This window comes from Mesoplodon densirostris, chromosome 20, assembly GCF_025265405.1.
Source record: "Mesoplodon densirostris isolate mMesDen1 chromosome 20, mMesDen1 primary haplotype, whole genome shotgun sequence".
Lineage (NCBI taxonomy): Eukaryota > Metazoa > Chordata > Mammalia > Artiodactyla > Ziphiidae > Mesoplodon > Mesoplodon densirostris.
In genome coordinates this window covers 34,660,037-34,678,129 of record NC_082680.1, presented here as the reverse complement: position 1 = coordinate 34,678,129, position 18,093 = coordinate 34,660,037, and the positions used below count along the sequence as shown (strand labels likewise).

The 18,093-nt window shown below is 48.0% G+C and overlaps 1 protein-coding gene across 6 annotated transcripts in view; it reads right to left on the bottom strand.

Annotated features, from left to right (window-relative positions):
• Positions 1-9,860: 9,860 nt before the first annotated feature.
• PSD3 (pleckstrin and Sec7 domain containing 3) overlaps positions 9,861-18,093 on the bottom strand; it is a 567,622-nt gene continuing 559,389 nt past the window's right edge. For 5 of the 6 annotated variants that reach the window (XM_060086126.1, XM_060086129.1, XM_060086132.1 and 2 more), the window contains one exon: positions 14,657-18,029. In XM_060086126.1, coding sequence (XP_059942109.1) covers positions 17,811-18,029 — 219 coding nt within the window. In that variant the 3' untranslated portion in view covers positions 14,657-17,810. Of the gene's footprint in view, positions 18,030-18,093 lie in introns of all 6 variants that reach the window. The other variant, XM_060086127.1, reaches the window with a different exon arrangement.

Sequence of the window (18,093 nt, the reverse complement as noted above, 5' to 3'; positions counted from 1 at the left end):
TTAGGTTGCTTCCATGTCTTGGTTATTGTAAATAATGCTGCTATGAACATTGGGGTGCATGTATCTTTTCAAATTAGAGTTTTCATCTTTTCCAAATATATGCCCAGGAGTGGGATTGCTGGATCATACGTTAAATCAATTTTTAGTTTTTTAAGGACCCTCCATACTGTTCTCCATAGTGGCTGCACCAATTTACATTCCCACCAACAGTGTAGGAGGGTTCCCTTCTCTCCACACCCTCTCCAGCATTTATTATATGTAGACTTTTTGATGATGGCCATTCTGACCCATGGGAGGTGGTACCGCATTGTAGTTTTGATTTGCATTTCTCTAGCAATTAGTGATGTTGAGCATCTTTTCATATGCCTATTGGCCATCTGTATGTCTTCTTTGGAGAAATGGGTGATTTTATATTATGTGAACTTTACCTCAATCTTTAAAAGCAACTAAAAATTAAATGTAAAAATGATCAAAGAAACAGATCACATTGAAACAGAGTACATATATAACACCATAACCACAATAAATATAACCTAAATAATATGACAGATTTGAGACCAAAGTCACATCAATCAATATAAATGGAATGGGCTCACCTATTAAAAGAAAAAGGGTTTTCAAGTGTGTCACAAAGCAAACCGAATGCTATGATGTGCACATCACGCTGAAAGCAAAGTGATTTAGAAAGGTTGAATATAAAGGTCCAGGAAAAGGTTATATCAGGCAATTGCAAACGGGAAGGAAAAAGGGTTATGATTCCTAGAGCAAACAGTAGAATTCAGGGGGAAATTATTAAACGTTTTTAAATGCTAATGTTCAACATCACAATGAAGATTTAATGGTTATGAATAACTATATACCAATAAAACAGCAACCACCTTCACAAAGCAGAAACTGCACTAATAGGAGATTTTAATATGTTGCTCATAGTCCAAGACAGATCATGAGTGGGAAATATCTAAAAATTTAGAAGAACTAAAACAAGCAAGCCACAATCAATCAATCAGGTAGAATGCATAGCTATATATCAAAATTTACACCCTGATAAAAAACTAAAACTTGCTTTCCCTGTTAGGAGGGAAAGCAATGAGCAGAAGCAATCCTAGATGTGACACAGATATAGGAATTATCAGACAAGAAATTTAAAATAGTGATAACTAACACGCTAAAGCCCCTAAGGAAAAGGGGGGTCGATATGTAAGATTAAATGAGGTTTCAGTAAAGAGATGGAAATCCTAAGAATCAAATGGAAGTGCTAGAAATAAAAACTAAAGTTACAGACATGAACAGTCTTCAGAGGGTTCATCAAACAGACCTGACATCCAAGAAAAGAATCAGTGAACTTGAAGTTGTCCATAGAAATACCCAAACTAAAACACAAAGGAAAAAGGAGTAAAAAGCCAAAACAAAACCAAAACTCAGAGCAGACAGTCAGAGAACTAGAGGGCAATATCAAGTATGTCATGTGTATAAGCACAATCCCAGAAGGAGAGAGAGGAAAGGGCAGAATAAATACTTGAACATATAGTTGCTTTGACCTTTGATTGATCCCGGCTAGAAGAAAAAAGAAAGCTATAAATGTATAAATATTTTTCTATAAAATTATATAAAGCTATAAATATTTTCGGGACATCTGAGGAATGTTAATATGGACTAGATATCAGGTAATATAATTTTATCAGTGTGGTATTTCTTGACTGTAATGCAGGGCTGTGTAGGAGGATGTGCTTGTCCCTGGGAGACTCATGCTGATGTATTAAAGGGTGATGTTTCATGATGTCTGTAAATGGCTCGGGGAACAAAATGTCTTTCTAACTGTTCATCTAAAATAAAAAGTGTGAGTGTTGGGTGTGTGAATGAGTGAGTGGTTATAGAGAGAAAGATAGAAAGGCAGTTTGGCAAGACGTTAGCCTTTGGTGACTCTGGGAGGCACGGATGTGGACCACTGACACCTCCTCCAGGAAGGACCTGCGGGCTTCAGGGAGTGCCCCAGCTTGGCTCCAGTGGTCCTGCTCTTCCTGGTGCTGCGAGGTTAGGGTTCAAAGCCCAGCCACTTGGCCCAGCGTGGGGCTTGCTCCACAGGGTGTACAGGGAGGCGTCAGGCTCCACCGCAGGCGGGCTCCTCTTCTGCCCGCCTTCCTCCCTCCTCCCTCCTCCCTCCTCCACAGGTATTGATCCCCAATCAATACCTCGCAGACAAACTGTCTTGGCTTCTGCTTCCAGAGAAGCCAACACGTGGCAGGTGTTCATTGTGCTAATTTTTCAAATTTCCAAAGATTTAAAAGTTTTCAAAGCAAACAAATGCTGGGAGGAAGAAGAATCTGAAGCACATAGAAAAGTACTCTGCTCAGAGCCACAGAGCAGCAGCAGTGAATAGTGAAGGCAGGATTCGGCCTGGGTCCCTCTGGCCTCTGAGCTCAAGCTCTTGGCCGTCATGCCATGCTGCTCCTCTCGGGGAGACGGCTTCTGACTCAGCAGTGAGCCAGCTATCCGTGCTCATCTCCAGTCTGAATTCACCTTCACCGCCTGCTCTGTGCAAACGGGTCTTGAAATGTCTTTCTTTGACAGGTGGCACAAAGCTTTGTCAGCGGAGGTGCTGGAGAAAGACTCCAGAGGGCGGGGCTTTCCTTTCGGGATCTGATGGGCTTGTTCCGCAGGCTCCGGCTCACGTGCTGCCCCAGCGCTCACCCCCTGGCTCCTCAATCTCCTCCAGCTCTCGGGTTCTGCGAGCCTGGCTCCTGCAGTGGCTGCACCCAGCTCCTGCAGGATGGGTGGCCTGTCAGTGTCAGGCTCCTGCAGCGCACAGCGGTCACAGCACGTAGTGAGCAGCAGCTTCTTCCTAAATCCCCCTGGGCAGGCGGTTTGCCCCATGAGACGCTCTCCCTGGCACTCCAGAGGACAGATGTCTAGCACGTTCTGGAGACATACGTCCAGCAGTGTCCACTGGCACAGAGGCACAGCACTGTATCTTCCTAAGGTCTGGATTTCAGCCCTGGGGGAGACAAGGACTCCTTCCTGGGTGCCCTTTCTCAGCACTAGGGGTAGTTGCCTTACATCGGCAACTCCTGTTTTCTTTTGCGCTTTCGTTACCTTTTACGTGTTATTTCAATCCTCTAATTGTCAGTCATTTTTAAATGTTAAATTCTCCCTGATGAAATTACTGTGCGGTTTCTCTCCTGATTGGACCCTGTCTGATACAAGTAGTTAGCCTTGTGGCTCTGATTTCAGATGCACCCAACCGTGAGCAGTAGCTTGCAGTGAACAGCGGCTGGAAGCGAGACCTTAGCTCCCTGACCGGGAATCGAACCCTGGTCGCCTGGGTGGAAACCAGGAATCTTAACCGCTAGACCAGGGCGGCCGGTGTCTAGAACCTAAATCCCCAGTCCTTGTCTACCTTGAAAGGAGGAATCTGACAAGGAACCAGAAGTTATAGAGGAAAGTAACATTAGAAAAGCAGAGTACACGCAGAAAGACGCACGTGTGAACTCAGCGACAGAGTTGCGACAGTTACGCCTTTGGGAAGTTTAAAGACTTTATAATGTGACAGGCTTCTGGGTCTTTGTCTTCTTTTTGGCCAATCGTATTGTCTTGTCTCCCCTGGCTAATCTGCCTCAGGACCCTCCCCTAGGTGCGCACGCACCCCTCAGTCAAGATGGGTTTCATCACAAGGGTGTCTGAGAGGAAGAATAGCAAGACTTTTTATGGTCTGGCATCCCCTGCCTTTTTGACCCGGTGGAGCCTTCCTGTGTATGTGTAATGTCTCCCTTGCCCCAAGGATGGGAAGTGTGTGACCTCTTGATCTTTCAGCAGGGTTTAGCCCTTCTCTGTTCCTGCCATAGAAGTGTCCAACGTCCAGTTATTTACCCTATTCCTGTTGTTTCTTATATCAAAGTGCAGATCTGGAAATGCAGAGAGGAGACTGGTCATAAATATGTAGCCTGGAGCCCATTCATCTCTTGCCTCAGGAAATGTAAACAGGAGGCTGGTAGTGAATGTCCGGCCTGGAGCCCATCTTTTTCTCACCCTGGGGAATGTGAACAGGAGGCCTGTTGTAAATGTCTAGACTGGAGCCCATCTATCTCCTGCCTCAGCTCTGGGCATGGAACTTTGGGCTCACATCCTGGCTCCATCACTTACATGTGACCTGGGGCAAGTCATTTGTAAGGGTTAAATGAAATAATACATCCAAGTGCTTAGCACAGATTGTTTCCAATAAGTATTAGTTTTCACTATTGTTACCACTGAACCATTATTTTTATCCAACAAGCTTACTGAGCCCCAAAAGTCAAGACTGAAAGTTCCTCTCAGGAAAATGGACTCCCAGGCAGGTACAACTATGTAGTTTTAGCATTGAGCTGGGCTTTGAGGCGAATATGCTGCCTTGAAGGGGGGCTGAGGATGCTTTCAGGCAGAACCAAAATTCCCAGATCTGAGCTTTCATCTACCCCCGTCCATGGGCATGTCCCTCATTATGGGGGCAGAATCTGTTTGGGAATCGTGGGGTCACATAAACAGGAAACACAGTGGCGAGCCACAGATCACACTGCCCAACAGCCAGCCTCTTCGGGTTGCAAACTCCACAACGGGGCTGAGAATTGTCTTCATCTCCAGCAGGGGGCAGCCCTGCTTCCAGGTCTCCCAGGGGACAAAAGGGAGGAAGGAGACCCAGGCTGTCATCCCATCACCTTGCTCTGGGGGAGCAAGGAGAGGAATCCAGATCCAGATTTCAAAGGTAGAAGCCAAAACAAAAATTCAGAACAGACTTGCTCATTGGGTCAAACCGTACACTCTTTTCCAGTAAGCTTCGTTAGGTTTTAACTTTCAATTAGATCCCTATTATACTTTATATCATTTTTACTGGAATTTTCCTCTGAAGCTATTCGGCAGTATTGTGTCTTGTACGTACAGGTGCAAGTAATGCTTGGCTGTATTGTTTGTTGGTATTACTGGCAGAAGAAATACTTGTTGGATGAATCAATCATGTCTGGGTGGTTGGTGTGCCTGAGTCTTGATCCGTAAATGAGTTTTCATTGATGTGATATCATGTGCTATGTGAATGGGTGGAAAATCTCAACTTAATATGAATCTAGAGCAGTGCTGTCCAATAGATGATGGAAATGTTGAGACATGTATGTCATGCAACTAAGAAACAGAATTTCTAATTGCATTTAACTTGAATTTAAATTGCCACGTGTGATTAGTGGCTACCACATCAGTAGCCACTTTCCTAGAGGACTGAGACCATAACACAAGTAGACAGCATAAGTGCTAAATGATATGTGTTGACCTCTACATGCAGGCTGGAGGTTGTCAAAGCAGCCTTCTCCAAAATTGTTCTAAGAGTTACATTACAAAATCAGTGCATAGTGGATGAGCTGAGATATATGCTAAAACGTAATTCTTCCTGGGTCAGAAGCAGGATGAACAAGCTGGCAATTATCATTAATGGAATTAATACTGTAGGTAAGGTAATGTTAGTTAATATTATCTATTATTATTATTACAGAGCTTGCTAAGGGCCAAGTGACGTGCTAGGCATTTTATATGTATTGTTCCATTTAAGCCTCATAAAAAGCCTATGAATTGGGTATTATATTATTCTTCACATTCTTAAATTGTGGAAACAGGAACAGAGAGGTTAGGTAACTTTCTCAAGGTCACACAGCCAGTAAGTGGCAGAGTAGGGAGTTAAAGGCAGCTCCTCTGGACTCCAGAATCCCTGTTCTTAACCATTTAAGAACAGAGGTCTTGTGAGGCCATGTACATTGAGCACTGCCCAGGGTAGCATCCACCCCAGACCCTGTGGTTCCCTGTGGATTTGCTGGCGAGATGGCCCCTCAGTGGGGAGAAGTGCTGCAAATGACCTCGGCCGGAGGCCTCGGCCAAGAACACCTAATGGCACCCGCTGCCTCTCTGAGTCCATCAGACGTGTATTTATTTATTAAACAGCTGCTCGGACCATCAGGTACATGGCCAGCACCTGGCACGCAGCTGGGCAAGGTACAGCTTTCTGCCCTTGAGGGGCTAAGTGCAGCGCAAATTATAATCTGACTCCACTGCAGATCTGCCTGAACGAGAAAGCGTCTGTCTCCACAACAGCAGCGTTCCAGGCCACGCTGGCACTTGGCTTTACACTTCCCATCCCTCGTGAGCTTGGTCAGTGTGAATGAGCTTCCACGGATCTGATTAACTCAAAGATATTGGCAAGATCCTCTTTTGGGCCAAGAAAGGGTAAATTCCATGAGGAAATGCTACCCAGAGGGACCCCCCCGGGTAGGGCTGTCGGATAAAATATAGGATGCGCAGTTCTATTTGAATTTCAGGTAAACAATGAATACTTTTTACAGCTTAAGTATGTCCCAAATACTGCATGGGACATTCTTACACTCAGAAAGTATTGTTATTTATCTGCGATTCAAATATAATTGGGCACCCTGTATTCGATCCGGCAGTCGCAACCCTGGCGGGCTGCGGGGAAGATTCCCCCGGACGCACTCTTCCAGGCCACAAACGCCTCTCAGGGATGCTGGTGGCACGGCCGGAATGCCGTCATAGCTGAGGTCGAAGTACCTCTAGTCGGGGCAGGAGGGGGTGTCCTGACAGCGAGGGTGGGAAAGGGGACTGACAGAGGGAGTGTGGGTCAGGCCGGGCCGCGGGCCTCAGGCTGGGCCTGGGGGCCTCAGGGGAGCGAGGCCGCGGGCGCAGAGAACTGTGAGCGGGGCTCCGGGTTCACGTGCACGTACGAGGGGCCCCCTGGCCGCCGCCACCGCGGCGCCGCCAGCGCACATTTCCCTACGCGGGGGTGGTGGCCCGGCCTCCCTTCTCGGTGGGGACAGGGAGAGGTGCGGGCACAGGGCAGCACTTCACTGAGCCCAGCGACTCAGCAGACGGACGGCTGCCCGTGGCCTCGCGAGTGACCAGAGCAGCGGTCCTCAGGTCCCAGCTTTGCGCACAGCGTCACCCGTGGGCTCAGCCTCCGGGACGGCCGCAGGGCTTCCCAGGCCGCAGCGCGCGCCAAGCCCCGGGCGCGGGGAAGATGCCCAGGCCTCCGCCTCCCCGGGTCTGGAGGGTCCGAGGCTGGGCGCGTCCACGCGGGGCCAAGGACGCGCGGCCGGGCCGGCGGGCGGCGGTTCTCAAGAAGGCTGCGCGGCACAGTCGGGCGAGCGTGAGCCCGGGGCCTCAGCCGCGCCCCAGACCGGTTCGGTCAGACGTGCCCGGCGGGACCGGGCGTTTGGATCCAGCGCGGGCCGTTTGCTGCCAGTTCCTCCTGCAGGTGGAGGTGGACGCTGCTGAGGCGTTAAAATGCCGCGGAGGAGCTGAAGACATGGGGCCTGATGCAGGCTTTCCTCCCCTGCAAGTGGGGGACGTCGGTGCTCCCGGAGGGGTCAGGCGAGTGCCGCGCACCTGAGCGCCGGGTATTCGGAGTAACGGCGTCCCTTACCGTGTTTCCTACAACCCAACCTCCGCAGCAAGTTTCTCTGGGTCCTCGGTGCCCGCCCCCAGCCCCTGCCCCGGCGCCAGCCCACGTCCCAACTCGCCTGTGGGCGGAGGACCTGTCTGTCGTGGCAGCTTTGAGTGGACAGCCCTCTCTTGGGTTCACTGTTGTGTTTCTCCTCGTAGGTTCCACTAACCAATCCTACTCACCCCTCAGGTTGCTGCAGCACGGCTCTCCTTTCCCTCCTACACGCGACTCGTTTGAACATCCCTGGTCTGTCATGGGCTGGCCGCCCCCAGCGCATGCGTGTCCTCGCACGTCACTGTTCATATTTCTGCCATCCTGGCTGCTGCTTTTACTCCCTCTGCTGTGTTCGCATAACCACGATTCGGGGCAAGTTCCGCAGGCGCCGTCTCCCTGATGGAGGGCAGCGTCTTAGGAACCGCACTGTGTCCCGGCACAGGCTGCCCGGGACCCTGGGCACTGGCGCCCAGCTCGCTGGCATGGAGGCCGCAGCCTTTCTTTTCCAGGTGTTTGCTACACTAGGCAACACCAGGGCCTACCTTGGCCTTGATCATTGTTCTTTTAATAACTGAAGTGTAAGATCTTCACTCTTACAGTTTACATTGTTCATCGGCACCATTTCCCTGCTTGATGAGATTTTTTTTCGAATCCTGATTCTGTCATGCAGTATAATCATTCTCTCCCAGCTTTATGACATACACATTTTTAATAAACTCGCTTTTTGTAGCTTTAGTCAAGTTATTAATTAAAATGTTCAATAGATGGGGCCAAAAAGGCAAGCTTCACAGCAGGATCGCCCAGGTGGACGTGTGCCTTTAATTAGCACCGTTCAAGTGGTGACACTCTCACCAGCTGTACTAATGTCCAGATCAGACTTCTCCATTTTGCCCAGACATAGTTCATTAAAGACCCTGTTAAATTCTTTTCTTTGTTGTTGTTGTGGTGGTACGCGGGCCTCTCACTGCTATGGCCTCTCCCGTTGCTGAGCGCAGGCTCCGGACGCGCAGGCTCAGCGGCCATGGCTCACGGGTCCAGCCGCTCTGCGGCATGTGGGAGGGATCTTCCCGGACTGGGGCACGAACCCGTGTCCCCTGCATCGGCAGGCGGACTCTCAACCACTGCGCCACCAGGGAAGCCCGACCCTGTTAAATCCTTTGATGATATGGCTCAGATAGTCTGCCTACTGCATTTTTCTCATCTACCTAATCTTACAAAATTCGAAATGAACGTGTCTGAAATGGTTTGTTCTTGGGGAACCACGTTGGCTTCCAGGAACCGCTGCTTCCTTATCACTCAAGCTAAAGCCACGACCAGAGTTAAAGTCAAGCTCACTGTGCATCCAGAATTCACACTCTTCTCTAACAGGAGAGAGGTATTTCCTGCTGCTGACAGCCTCTCAATAAAAGCTGACAGTGACTCAGCAGTCTCACCGGAAAATCCCACAGTGTATGCAAAGGACAAGAAGTTTTTAGACTTGCTTTTTTCATTACAGTATATTAATTTTCTCTGTGTTTTAGTTTCCTCTTATGCATGTTCATCTTTCAAAAATGATCTCTTTGGTTCCTTTCGTTCTAATATTATTAACTGTGCAACAAACAATATGACAAGATACAGAAGACTCCTGGCTCCAGAGGACACACAACTGGGCAGTGAGGATTCATGGCTTGTTTTGTTGTTGAATTTCTAAAATCGAGGTGTAACTGACATAGGACATATTACTTCCATGTGTGCCACACGATTCAGTCTTTGTATAAAGGGATTCACATTTGAGGGATTTTGGTGGCAGGCCAGGCCCTCTCCTGCCCCCCAGCCATCCATCCCTGTGAGAGTCACACTCCTCAGGGTTTTGGTCTCCAATAACTCCAATATGCAGAAGTTAAGTGATTGGGGTGGGATTTTATTTTTCTCATTTTCCAAGTTAACAGATGTTATTTTAGGCATCAAGTTAGGTTAAGAGAACCCACATGCACACACGAGGCTCCACAGAGCAGGGGTGAGCACTGCACGTTAGGGCGACCATCACCCCTCGGCCCCTCTGCGTTGGTGGGAAGGCTGGAGTGGGACGCATGTAGATCCCTGAAATTACTTCCAAAAGCTTCATCCTTCCCCCTCAAGAGCCCCCGATGAAGGCAGCAGCAGGCTTCGCACACACGCGTTCACAGAGCCCAGGGGAGGAAGGCATGGTTGACACTGTGACTTTCTCACCTCCCCAGCCAGCTCTCACTGTGGGGCTTGTGGTTGGCTTTTTATGCGAGGGGGTGTGTGCACTGTGTTGTGTTAGTTGTTAATTAATTGGGGTTCAAACTAGCTGTTTAATAAATAAGCAAATAAGAACATTCCCCAAAATGACTGAAATTTGTTGGATTTATTTCTTTCTAAAGTTTGTACATTTACATATATCATATACATAGTTTAAATCCTTCACTATTTTGCATAATTTCTATTACATAAAAACCATTTAAATGCAATAAATTTTGTTGTTATAAAACAACAAATTATCCCCAACTTATAAAAACACAGGAACAGCTATATTCATGAGCATTTACACAGTAGAGAAATGTACTCTATACATCACAGCTTCTATACACATCAGGTGACTCACTGGTCTGCACGGTCAGCTCTCCTTCAACAACGGTGAGATAGGGTAATATTTATACACAACCATTTTAATAAAAAATAAAGCGATCGTAAAATGTAAACTTAATTTTCAAAATATTCTTTAAACACTTTAACAATATCCACATAAATTACTGTTCCATTCAAAAGATGACCACCATAAATACCGTGATTCTCTAGGAGACAGCATTTCTCGAATCTGGTGGGCGAGGGGGAACAGGTTTCCTAAGGAGTCGGTGCCGCGGGCTCACCCAAGTCTGCCAGTGCTGACAGCCTGGCCACTGAAGAGGAGTAGGCTGCTCTTTTATCACTAATTACTTTCACGATTTCAGGGACATATGGCACCGGGACGACAATGAAACTGAAGTGACTGGTGGAGAAAGCTCTGAAGGTGAGGGACTGACCCACTCTGCCAATTAGTGTGAACCCTAGTAAACATAACCCAGTTAATAGGTTGGAAAAGTTCAAAGCTTGTTTTATATTAAAGGATACAGACCTCTGCCCTCTGCCTGCCCTACAGTAATCAAGGCTTCAGCTCTCCACTGCATCATCTTCTGCTCTAGAAACAGGCTCCGAAGCCGGTGGGGGTGGGGTGGGAGAAGGAATGCTGGGAGGCACTGAGGCCTCCGCCCAGCAGGGCTCATGGGGCCTGGGGAGAGCCGCGCGGCGGCGGGCTGCGTCCCTTGACCCTTCCGCGGAAGCGAAACCGTATCCATTTCCAGAAATCCAGGTGCAGAGGCAAAGAGATCATCCATCCCCGGTTACAGTTCAACCTGCCATCTTGTTTCTTGCAAAGGCAAAATATACGGTCTTGTCTTCAGTCAGAGAATTGTTTAATACCTTTGTCAAGCGTCACTGCAGTGACTCGGTCACCCTCAGCAGGGTCAGCCCATGAGGACAGCGGGATCCCTGCAGCCAGGGAAGGCGCACATGGACCAACCCTGGGCTCCTAGGAGCCCAGGAGGAGGGAGGCTGGGAGGAGCCCCTCTTTGCAGAGAGGTGCATGCCGGCCTCTGAGGGGGCGTCCCAGCAGGAGCCCAGGCCCACAGTGGGTCCTGAACTGAGCTTGTGCCTGGGGCTCCCCGGGGGGGCGCTTGGGGAAACAGTAAGGGAAACTCCAAAATTCTCCCTAGTAACCAGCATTTTCAGGAATTGACAAGAAGGTGCTTATTTTTATAGCACTATTCGTGAAAGCTGAGCCTCCACCCTGCGAAGGGAAACCCATCGTGGCCAGGCTCCTCCCCTTTCCAGCCCCACCACCAGCTCAGAGGGGAGCCTGGCGGGGGGCAGGCTGTGCCCCCCGCTCCCCGTACTCCCTTCTCAAAGGAACCAGCTAGAGAGCGAGCAGCAGCGCCACTGGGACGATGGCCACGCCAGCCACTGGGGGACGCCGGGGAGCGAAGGTCCACCAGGCAGGAGATGAGCGTCCCCCAGCTGCCAGCCACCCGCCTCCCCGCACAGCATCTCAAGGCCAGATGCGGGGCTCCAACTCCCGCCCGCCCGGGAGGGGCCTGCGGGCTGCTGTCACCTCGGTCCACACCTCTCGCCACACTCGGGCGCTCTGGGTCTCAAGTTTATGTCACTTAGGACACTCGCTGTGTACACGTGTGCAAGTGCATGTACACACTGCCGAGGCTCCACGTGCGCCAGATCTCTCAGAGCGGAGGACAGGTCACAGCACGTCTCCCTCAGCGGAAGGCAAGCGGCTCACACACTCCCCACATGCCCACTTTGACTCTTGTTCCTACAGCTTAAGAAAGGGTCCTAATGGCATTAAAAATCAATGAGCGTGCATCCTCTCCGCAGAGGAGACGCTATTATCCATGCCAAATGGTTACTTGACTTTATATTAAAAGTCCAAACATTTCAAATGATTAAGCCCCAAAGTGAAACTTTTAAATTTTGCTACTCCTTTTGTATGCGATTTCTGAGTCAAATGGATGCTTTTGCCAATCACTATAGTTCTTAGAAGGAAACACACTTTTGTGGAACAGAGACCCTGCTGCACAGCCACAGAGCCAACCCACGGCGGGGTCAAAAACAGACTAGGAAACAGGATACACTGGCAAAACCGGTTTGAGACCGCAGAGTTAATTCAAAAAACACCAGTGTAACCACCACCACTACTGCAGCCTGGAGCTGAAGCTGAGCCTCCCAGCCCACGACTCCCACCCCCTGAACGGGACACGAGGAATGACAGGCAGTGTGCGCAGACGAATACACTGCACTCGACCACTCACTCACACACACTCAGTTTTGCTTTAAATATTCCAACATGCTGGCTAATAAAGTTTTAATCTCTAGTTATCTAATACTTATATACTTTAAGATAGGCAGTAAGCTCAGACAACTAAGGCCAGTGGCTCTTCTTTGGGGAGAGGCCGGAAAAGAGACCTAAGTATAAAAATACTAAAGTTTTAAGCTGGTCCATAGCCTGTCCTAAAATTCTTTTACCTGTGTCTAGATGGTAATTTGTGCAACCGCAGGCCTGGAGGGCAGTCCCAGACCTCCGGAAGCCCTGATCTACTGCAGGGCTGGCGATAGTTCTTTAAGGTGAAGAGGATGAGGACGCGGTGCTAGGAGGGTGGTTGAAGCTGCTGTAAAACAGACACAGGAACGTAAATGATACGCTGGGTACTCAGCTAATTATTCTGAAAGCTCTATTTTTCTGGACTAATTACAACAATAAAGAACGTGTGCTTTAAAGCATCACATTTTGTAATAAGCCCCAAATTGTCAGTTTGACTTTATGTTTAAGTGCTCTTAATACTGAAGTTGCTAAGACTGCACAGGCTGCCTGTGTTTTTTTTTTTTTTTTTTTCCCTTTCTTTCTGTATATTTCAAATTATAATGAGCTACAGCCCCACCCCGGGCATTGTACACAGTACACTGAAATAGTTTAACAAAGTTAGTTCAGAGCCATTTTTGCTCTGGTGATTCAAAGCTCACAGACGCAATTTTCTAGCATAAAATCTTATCATTAAAAAAATTAATCAAAATATCATTTGAATTTAAGTTTAATAAAACAGTACCACTGTATAGACTCTCAAAAACTGCATTATATATTCAATCCTATGAGGTTTTTACTTGCTTTTCATATCACACTGGTTAAGGACAAAAAATAAACTTGATGTACATATACCGTATACTGATGTACAATCTACACGTTGATACCATATAGATACATACAACTATAAATACCCACAACTACGACATTGGCAGGTGACAGAAGGCATACTCTTTGATGCCTGACATAGTATCAATATTCTCCAAAAGCCTGCAACACTACAGATACACACGTAAATTATAAAGGATGAGCCAAAGAGACCTAAGGAAACCTACTGTATCTACAACTATTTAATTTGCGATATTTTCTTGCCATTGCAGGCAAGTCCACAGACGGTCATGCAGATTCACATCTTTATTGGCACTCTCTCTCTGGAGACATTCTCTCTGCAGGCAATGGCACTCACTGTCCTAGGCAGAGGCTGCCCGCTCGGGCTTTGGGTACTCTGGGCACAAAAGGAAAATGGCAATGGCTTTGGACCTCGGTCCCCCTTTGGAGAGTGAGACACTGAAAAGAGAGCAGAAGCGGTGACAAAGCACCTTTCATCACTGTTGGGTTATTCTGTGTGGGCTACTGGTCTCTGAAGTCCTCTGGGTAACTTGGTACTATAAGATGTCCAAGGCCAGTGGAGACACCTGCTGCCCGGGGCAGACTGCTGGCCTGGGAGAAGAGACAGCCAGAAAGCTTTGGAACCAGGAAGGCCCAGAGGCTCATCTCCTTACAAAAGCTGATCTTCTGTCGGAGTAACTCAGATGCTCCAAGAGAAAAGCAGGTGCTAGTTAAGCCCAAGTCACACTAGTCATTAACCAGGCTCTACCGTGAACAACTCCTGGGTGCCACTTTGATTCCTGTTTAACAGCGCTAATCTTGTAATTGCAAAAATTCTGACAACTGAAAAGTGAAGGGATCAGGCGGTTGTCCATTGTTGCAGCTAAGGAAGGTGGCTCCCCACCTGCTGAACCCTTGGCCCAGGTCCGCAACAGCTACACTACAGAGCTTTGGACCACAAGGCTGAGAACGCCCTGTGAACTTGGCCTTAAAAAAGCTTAACGGGTGACTACAAGGAAAAATGCCAAAGAATCAAATTCCAGTGACCACTAACTAAACCCAAGAAAGTGGTCAACGTAAGACAACGGAGAAACTTCTTTAAGGTCCATTTTCTTTCAATTGTCTATGATTAGGGATAAAGGCAGAGAAGAGGTGCAGCTCGAGGCCAAAGCAAGCCCTGCCCTACCTAAGAATGTCTTCCCCGGCTCTTTCTGTGCTGGAAGGACAACAGGCCAGGGCTGGCAGGAGGCTCCTTCCCTGCTGGGTGTGTAAACCCCTCTGCAGCCTCAGGGGTTCTGTGCTTTGGTCACAGGGTGAAACACGAACACAAGAGACCAACCCTAGATTGGCCTTGGAGCGCAGGCCAAGTTTTCTCTCCCAGAATTAACCCCCTCACGTCACTTCTGACCAGGAAACACTCATCTTTGGAATGAGGATCACAGCCGGAGAAGCAAAGACGGTCCTGCACAGGCGCTCTCCTTCCTCTTTACACACGAGCAACAGAAAAGGTTCACATGGTCCAGGACTGCAGTCCCCCAGATGACTCTCCACACGAGGTAACTAAAATGTGCAGAAGTGTTGCTTGGTTTAATCAGGCATTACTAAGAGTCAGCAAATGATATCTGTAAAAAGCATACTTCAAATAATGTCTATGGCTGGCAATAAGATAAGGACTCTTGGAGGCTAGTAGTTAGGTTTTGATTGCTAACAAGGAATTCCTGACCCCTCCCTGTAAATGTCAACATGTGAGGTGGGGGAACACACCCTGAGACACTTCGGTTCCGCACACGGCTGCTTCTATGGACAAATCGGCAACAAGACCGTCACCAAGGTATCTTGATGACTCTCAAGACTTTCTATACTAAAAATTAATATTAGGTGTATTTCTGCGAAGAGGAATAATAACTTATTAGATGGAGAGAGATCGCAAGGCTCCTGGTACTGAGGGATGGGTGAGGGATGGGGGGCAGTACCTTCAGAAGGGGAGGGGGCTCCCCTGTACCGTGAACTGGGTGGCAGGCATGGAGGACCTGTGAAGCTGAAGAGCTTCAGTCATGTCTCCTGACTAGACACCACGGGAAAGAAATGATCACAGAGGAGACCCTGGTTGGCTATGGGCAAGGCTCTCAGGATCCTGTCACAGGAGGGGCCTTGTCTCCTACAGGATAAGCTCTTGGCCTGCGAGGGGCACTGGCACCAGACAGTCCAGAGGCCTCAGGGGGAGGTGTTCTCAGCCCTTCCCCTAACAATGGCAGTCTGGGATCCTGGCTCACAAGATAAGCTTTGCAGCTGTTTTTCAAGATAAACTATGGGAACACAGTATATACCACAGCTTCAAAAGTGCCCTTCTCATCTGTCTCTCTATTAGCATATCTAGAAGTTCTTGGAGATAACATTAGTGGGTCACACAGTGAGCACAACGCCGTCGTGGTGCTGATGCTGACTGGGCATTTCAGAGCTGCTCGAGTGTCTAAACACGGCAGCAAGGTACCATTCCATGTCTGGTACAGACTCTAAGTGACACACACGGAGACATTCGACATACACAGACACACACATACTGGGAGCACACACATTCAAGCCAGTCAGGGATGTTGATTCTTCTTTAGTTATTGAAGCTCAGAGATGATATGGTCTAGGTACCTCTCTCCCCTCTGCTTAGGATAAAGATCTAGGCAGAAAGCACACACACTGATGATTCAGATTCTAGGAAGAAAGACCATTCCCCTGTAGAAACCTTGGATTCAGTCAGAAGCTACGAAGAAAGAATCAGGTACATGGGCCATGTTGGTAACTACCCTGTTTGTTTCTAGGTCTTGAAACAAATTTAGTCACTGCCTTTACCTAATAAACAAGATAGAGGGTTAGAGGGAGTTTTTCAAATGTGTGGTAAAAACGCCACAAAGCAAGCAGCTACAACCTTAGGGAGGGTTTTCTCTTTTCTGGGCACCAGCAAATATGGGCATTTCTACAGCTGAAGGAAGTGCATGTTAATAAATAGTCCTGCAGAAATGCTGGTGCATCAGAACAAAATACCACTAGAAAGTACCATGGTTCAGGAGCAGGTTTTCTCTAATTCCCCGGAGCCATGCTGCCCACGCAGAGTCCCTGAGCCTCTGGTCACACAGCACCTTAACTAGTAAACCGAGTAGAAAAGAGCAAATCTCTGTGGGAGAGAAAAGAACATTCAAAGTGGTTCCATTCGCTCTGAACTTGTGGAGATTCTAGGTTTAAGGATCACAAAGCTTTCAGGTTCCAAAATCAGAAAGTTCTAACTCACAGAGGGCTCAATTTTCACTCCTTTCTCCTCCTCAGTAAGAGAATGTTCTGTTTATCACCCTGAATTTCAAAGGGACTGTCCCTGGAATAAGCTTATGACTGCTCTGAGCAGATATAAAGAAATGATTTAGAATCAAGGATTTATTTCAGGGGGCAGTTCAGTGCAGCAGGGTGAAGCGGCTTCACAGAGACAGAGACAAGAACAGACTAAGGGACTCTGTGTTTGTCACCAGGAGATTCGTCAGTTTTCCAGCCATAATTCCTTCAGATTTTATTCCTTTCAGATTTATTGTAAAGAATCAACATTCTGTTGCCAAACAACTATAGGGAAAAACAACTTTTTCCTTCCTTATTTTGCTTTATTAAGGAAAGAAGGAAAGGGGCTCCATTTTGATAGTATTTTGTTAGGAAGACCCCAAAGTCTTACAGCCAGGAGACAACACCATGCCTATATATATAAAAGAACCTAATTCCCGGATGGCAGGGCATCCACCACAGATGGCTCTGGATTCCTTGTCTAGACCCTGTGGGAGTGAGGTAACAACTTCCGGCAGATCAGACACAGAGCTCGCAGCCCCCAAGAGTCCACTGTTGCCACTATCCTTTAGAAAACAAAATGAACTTGGGGCCACCTTGCCTCAGCTTTCAAAAGACGCCACTTCCTCCTTCCTTGCTTGGCTGAAATGGAATCTACACTTCAAGCGAGCTAACATGCTTCTTAAATTCCCCAGTCCTGAGGTCCTTGCCCCCATCTACCCCCACCAGCAGGGCCGGACTCAACACTAAGCACTCAGATGCGTGAGGCCTCACAGGGGAGTGGCACCTCCCGCGACTGTAACTCTTAACTGAACTTCTGCGAGCGCGAGGGCTGGATTCTACCTCTGTGACTGGGCAAGATTTCACGTGAAAAGGCTTATATTAACTCTGGCTAGAATTTTCTAAACTACAAAGTTTGTCCAGTTAAGTGTTTCACAATGGATTAAATCTTTAACCTTAAAAAAAAAAAGTGTAACAGCTGATTTGAGAACACACAAAACAACTGAGCAGAGTGCAAATGAGGGAACCCTGAGGGAGAAGCGATGCATAATCCATTCTGAAATCATGATCCCCTCCCCTCACAAAAGGTGCATTAGTTATCAGGTAGCGGAAATCATCAAAGCAAAGAAATCAAGAGCAAAGAGACAATCTGTACAGAAACTAACAAAAATATACAATAGGAAAGGTTCCTAATGCACCATTTAGTCACAGACTTTGTTTTAAATATATTCACGGATTCACCAGAAAGATCTTGAAAAACTCTATTCTGCTCCACGACCAGCACTTCCTGGCCGCAGATGGATTCTAAGTGACTTTTTGCTTAATGCTTGGAGTTTCAGGTCGGTGGTTTTTCCTCTCCGATACGTTTCTCTTGACCTTGGCGGTGACTGGAGATGCATCTGGGTTCAGCGAGGGGCTGGAGTGCGACTTCTTCAGGCCCGCGGCGCCCCCTCCACCGCTGCTACTCAGCAGCTCCAGGCCCCCCTCTTTCAGAAGGCGGACATACATCTCATAGCGGGCTTTCTGCAGGGAGTCAGAGAAGAGGGGTCAGTACACTGGCACAGGCACACGGCGCAAGGCGCCAGCG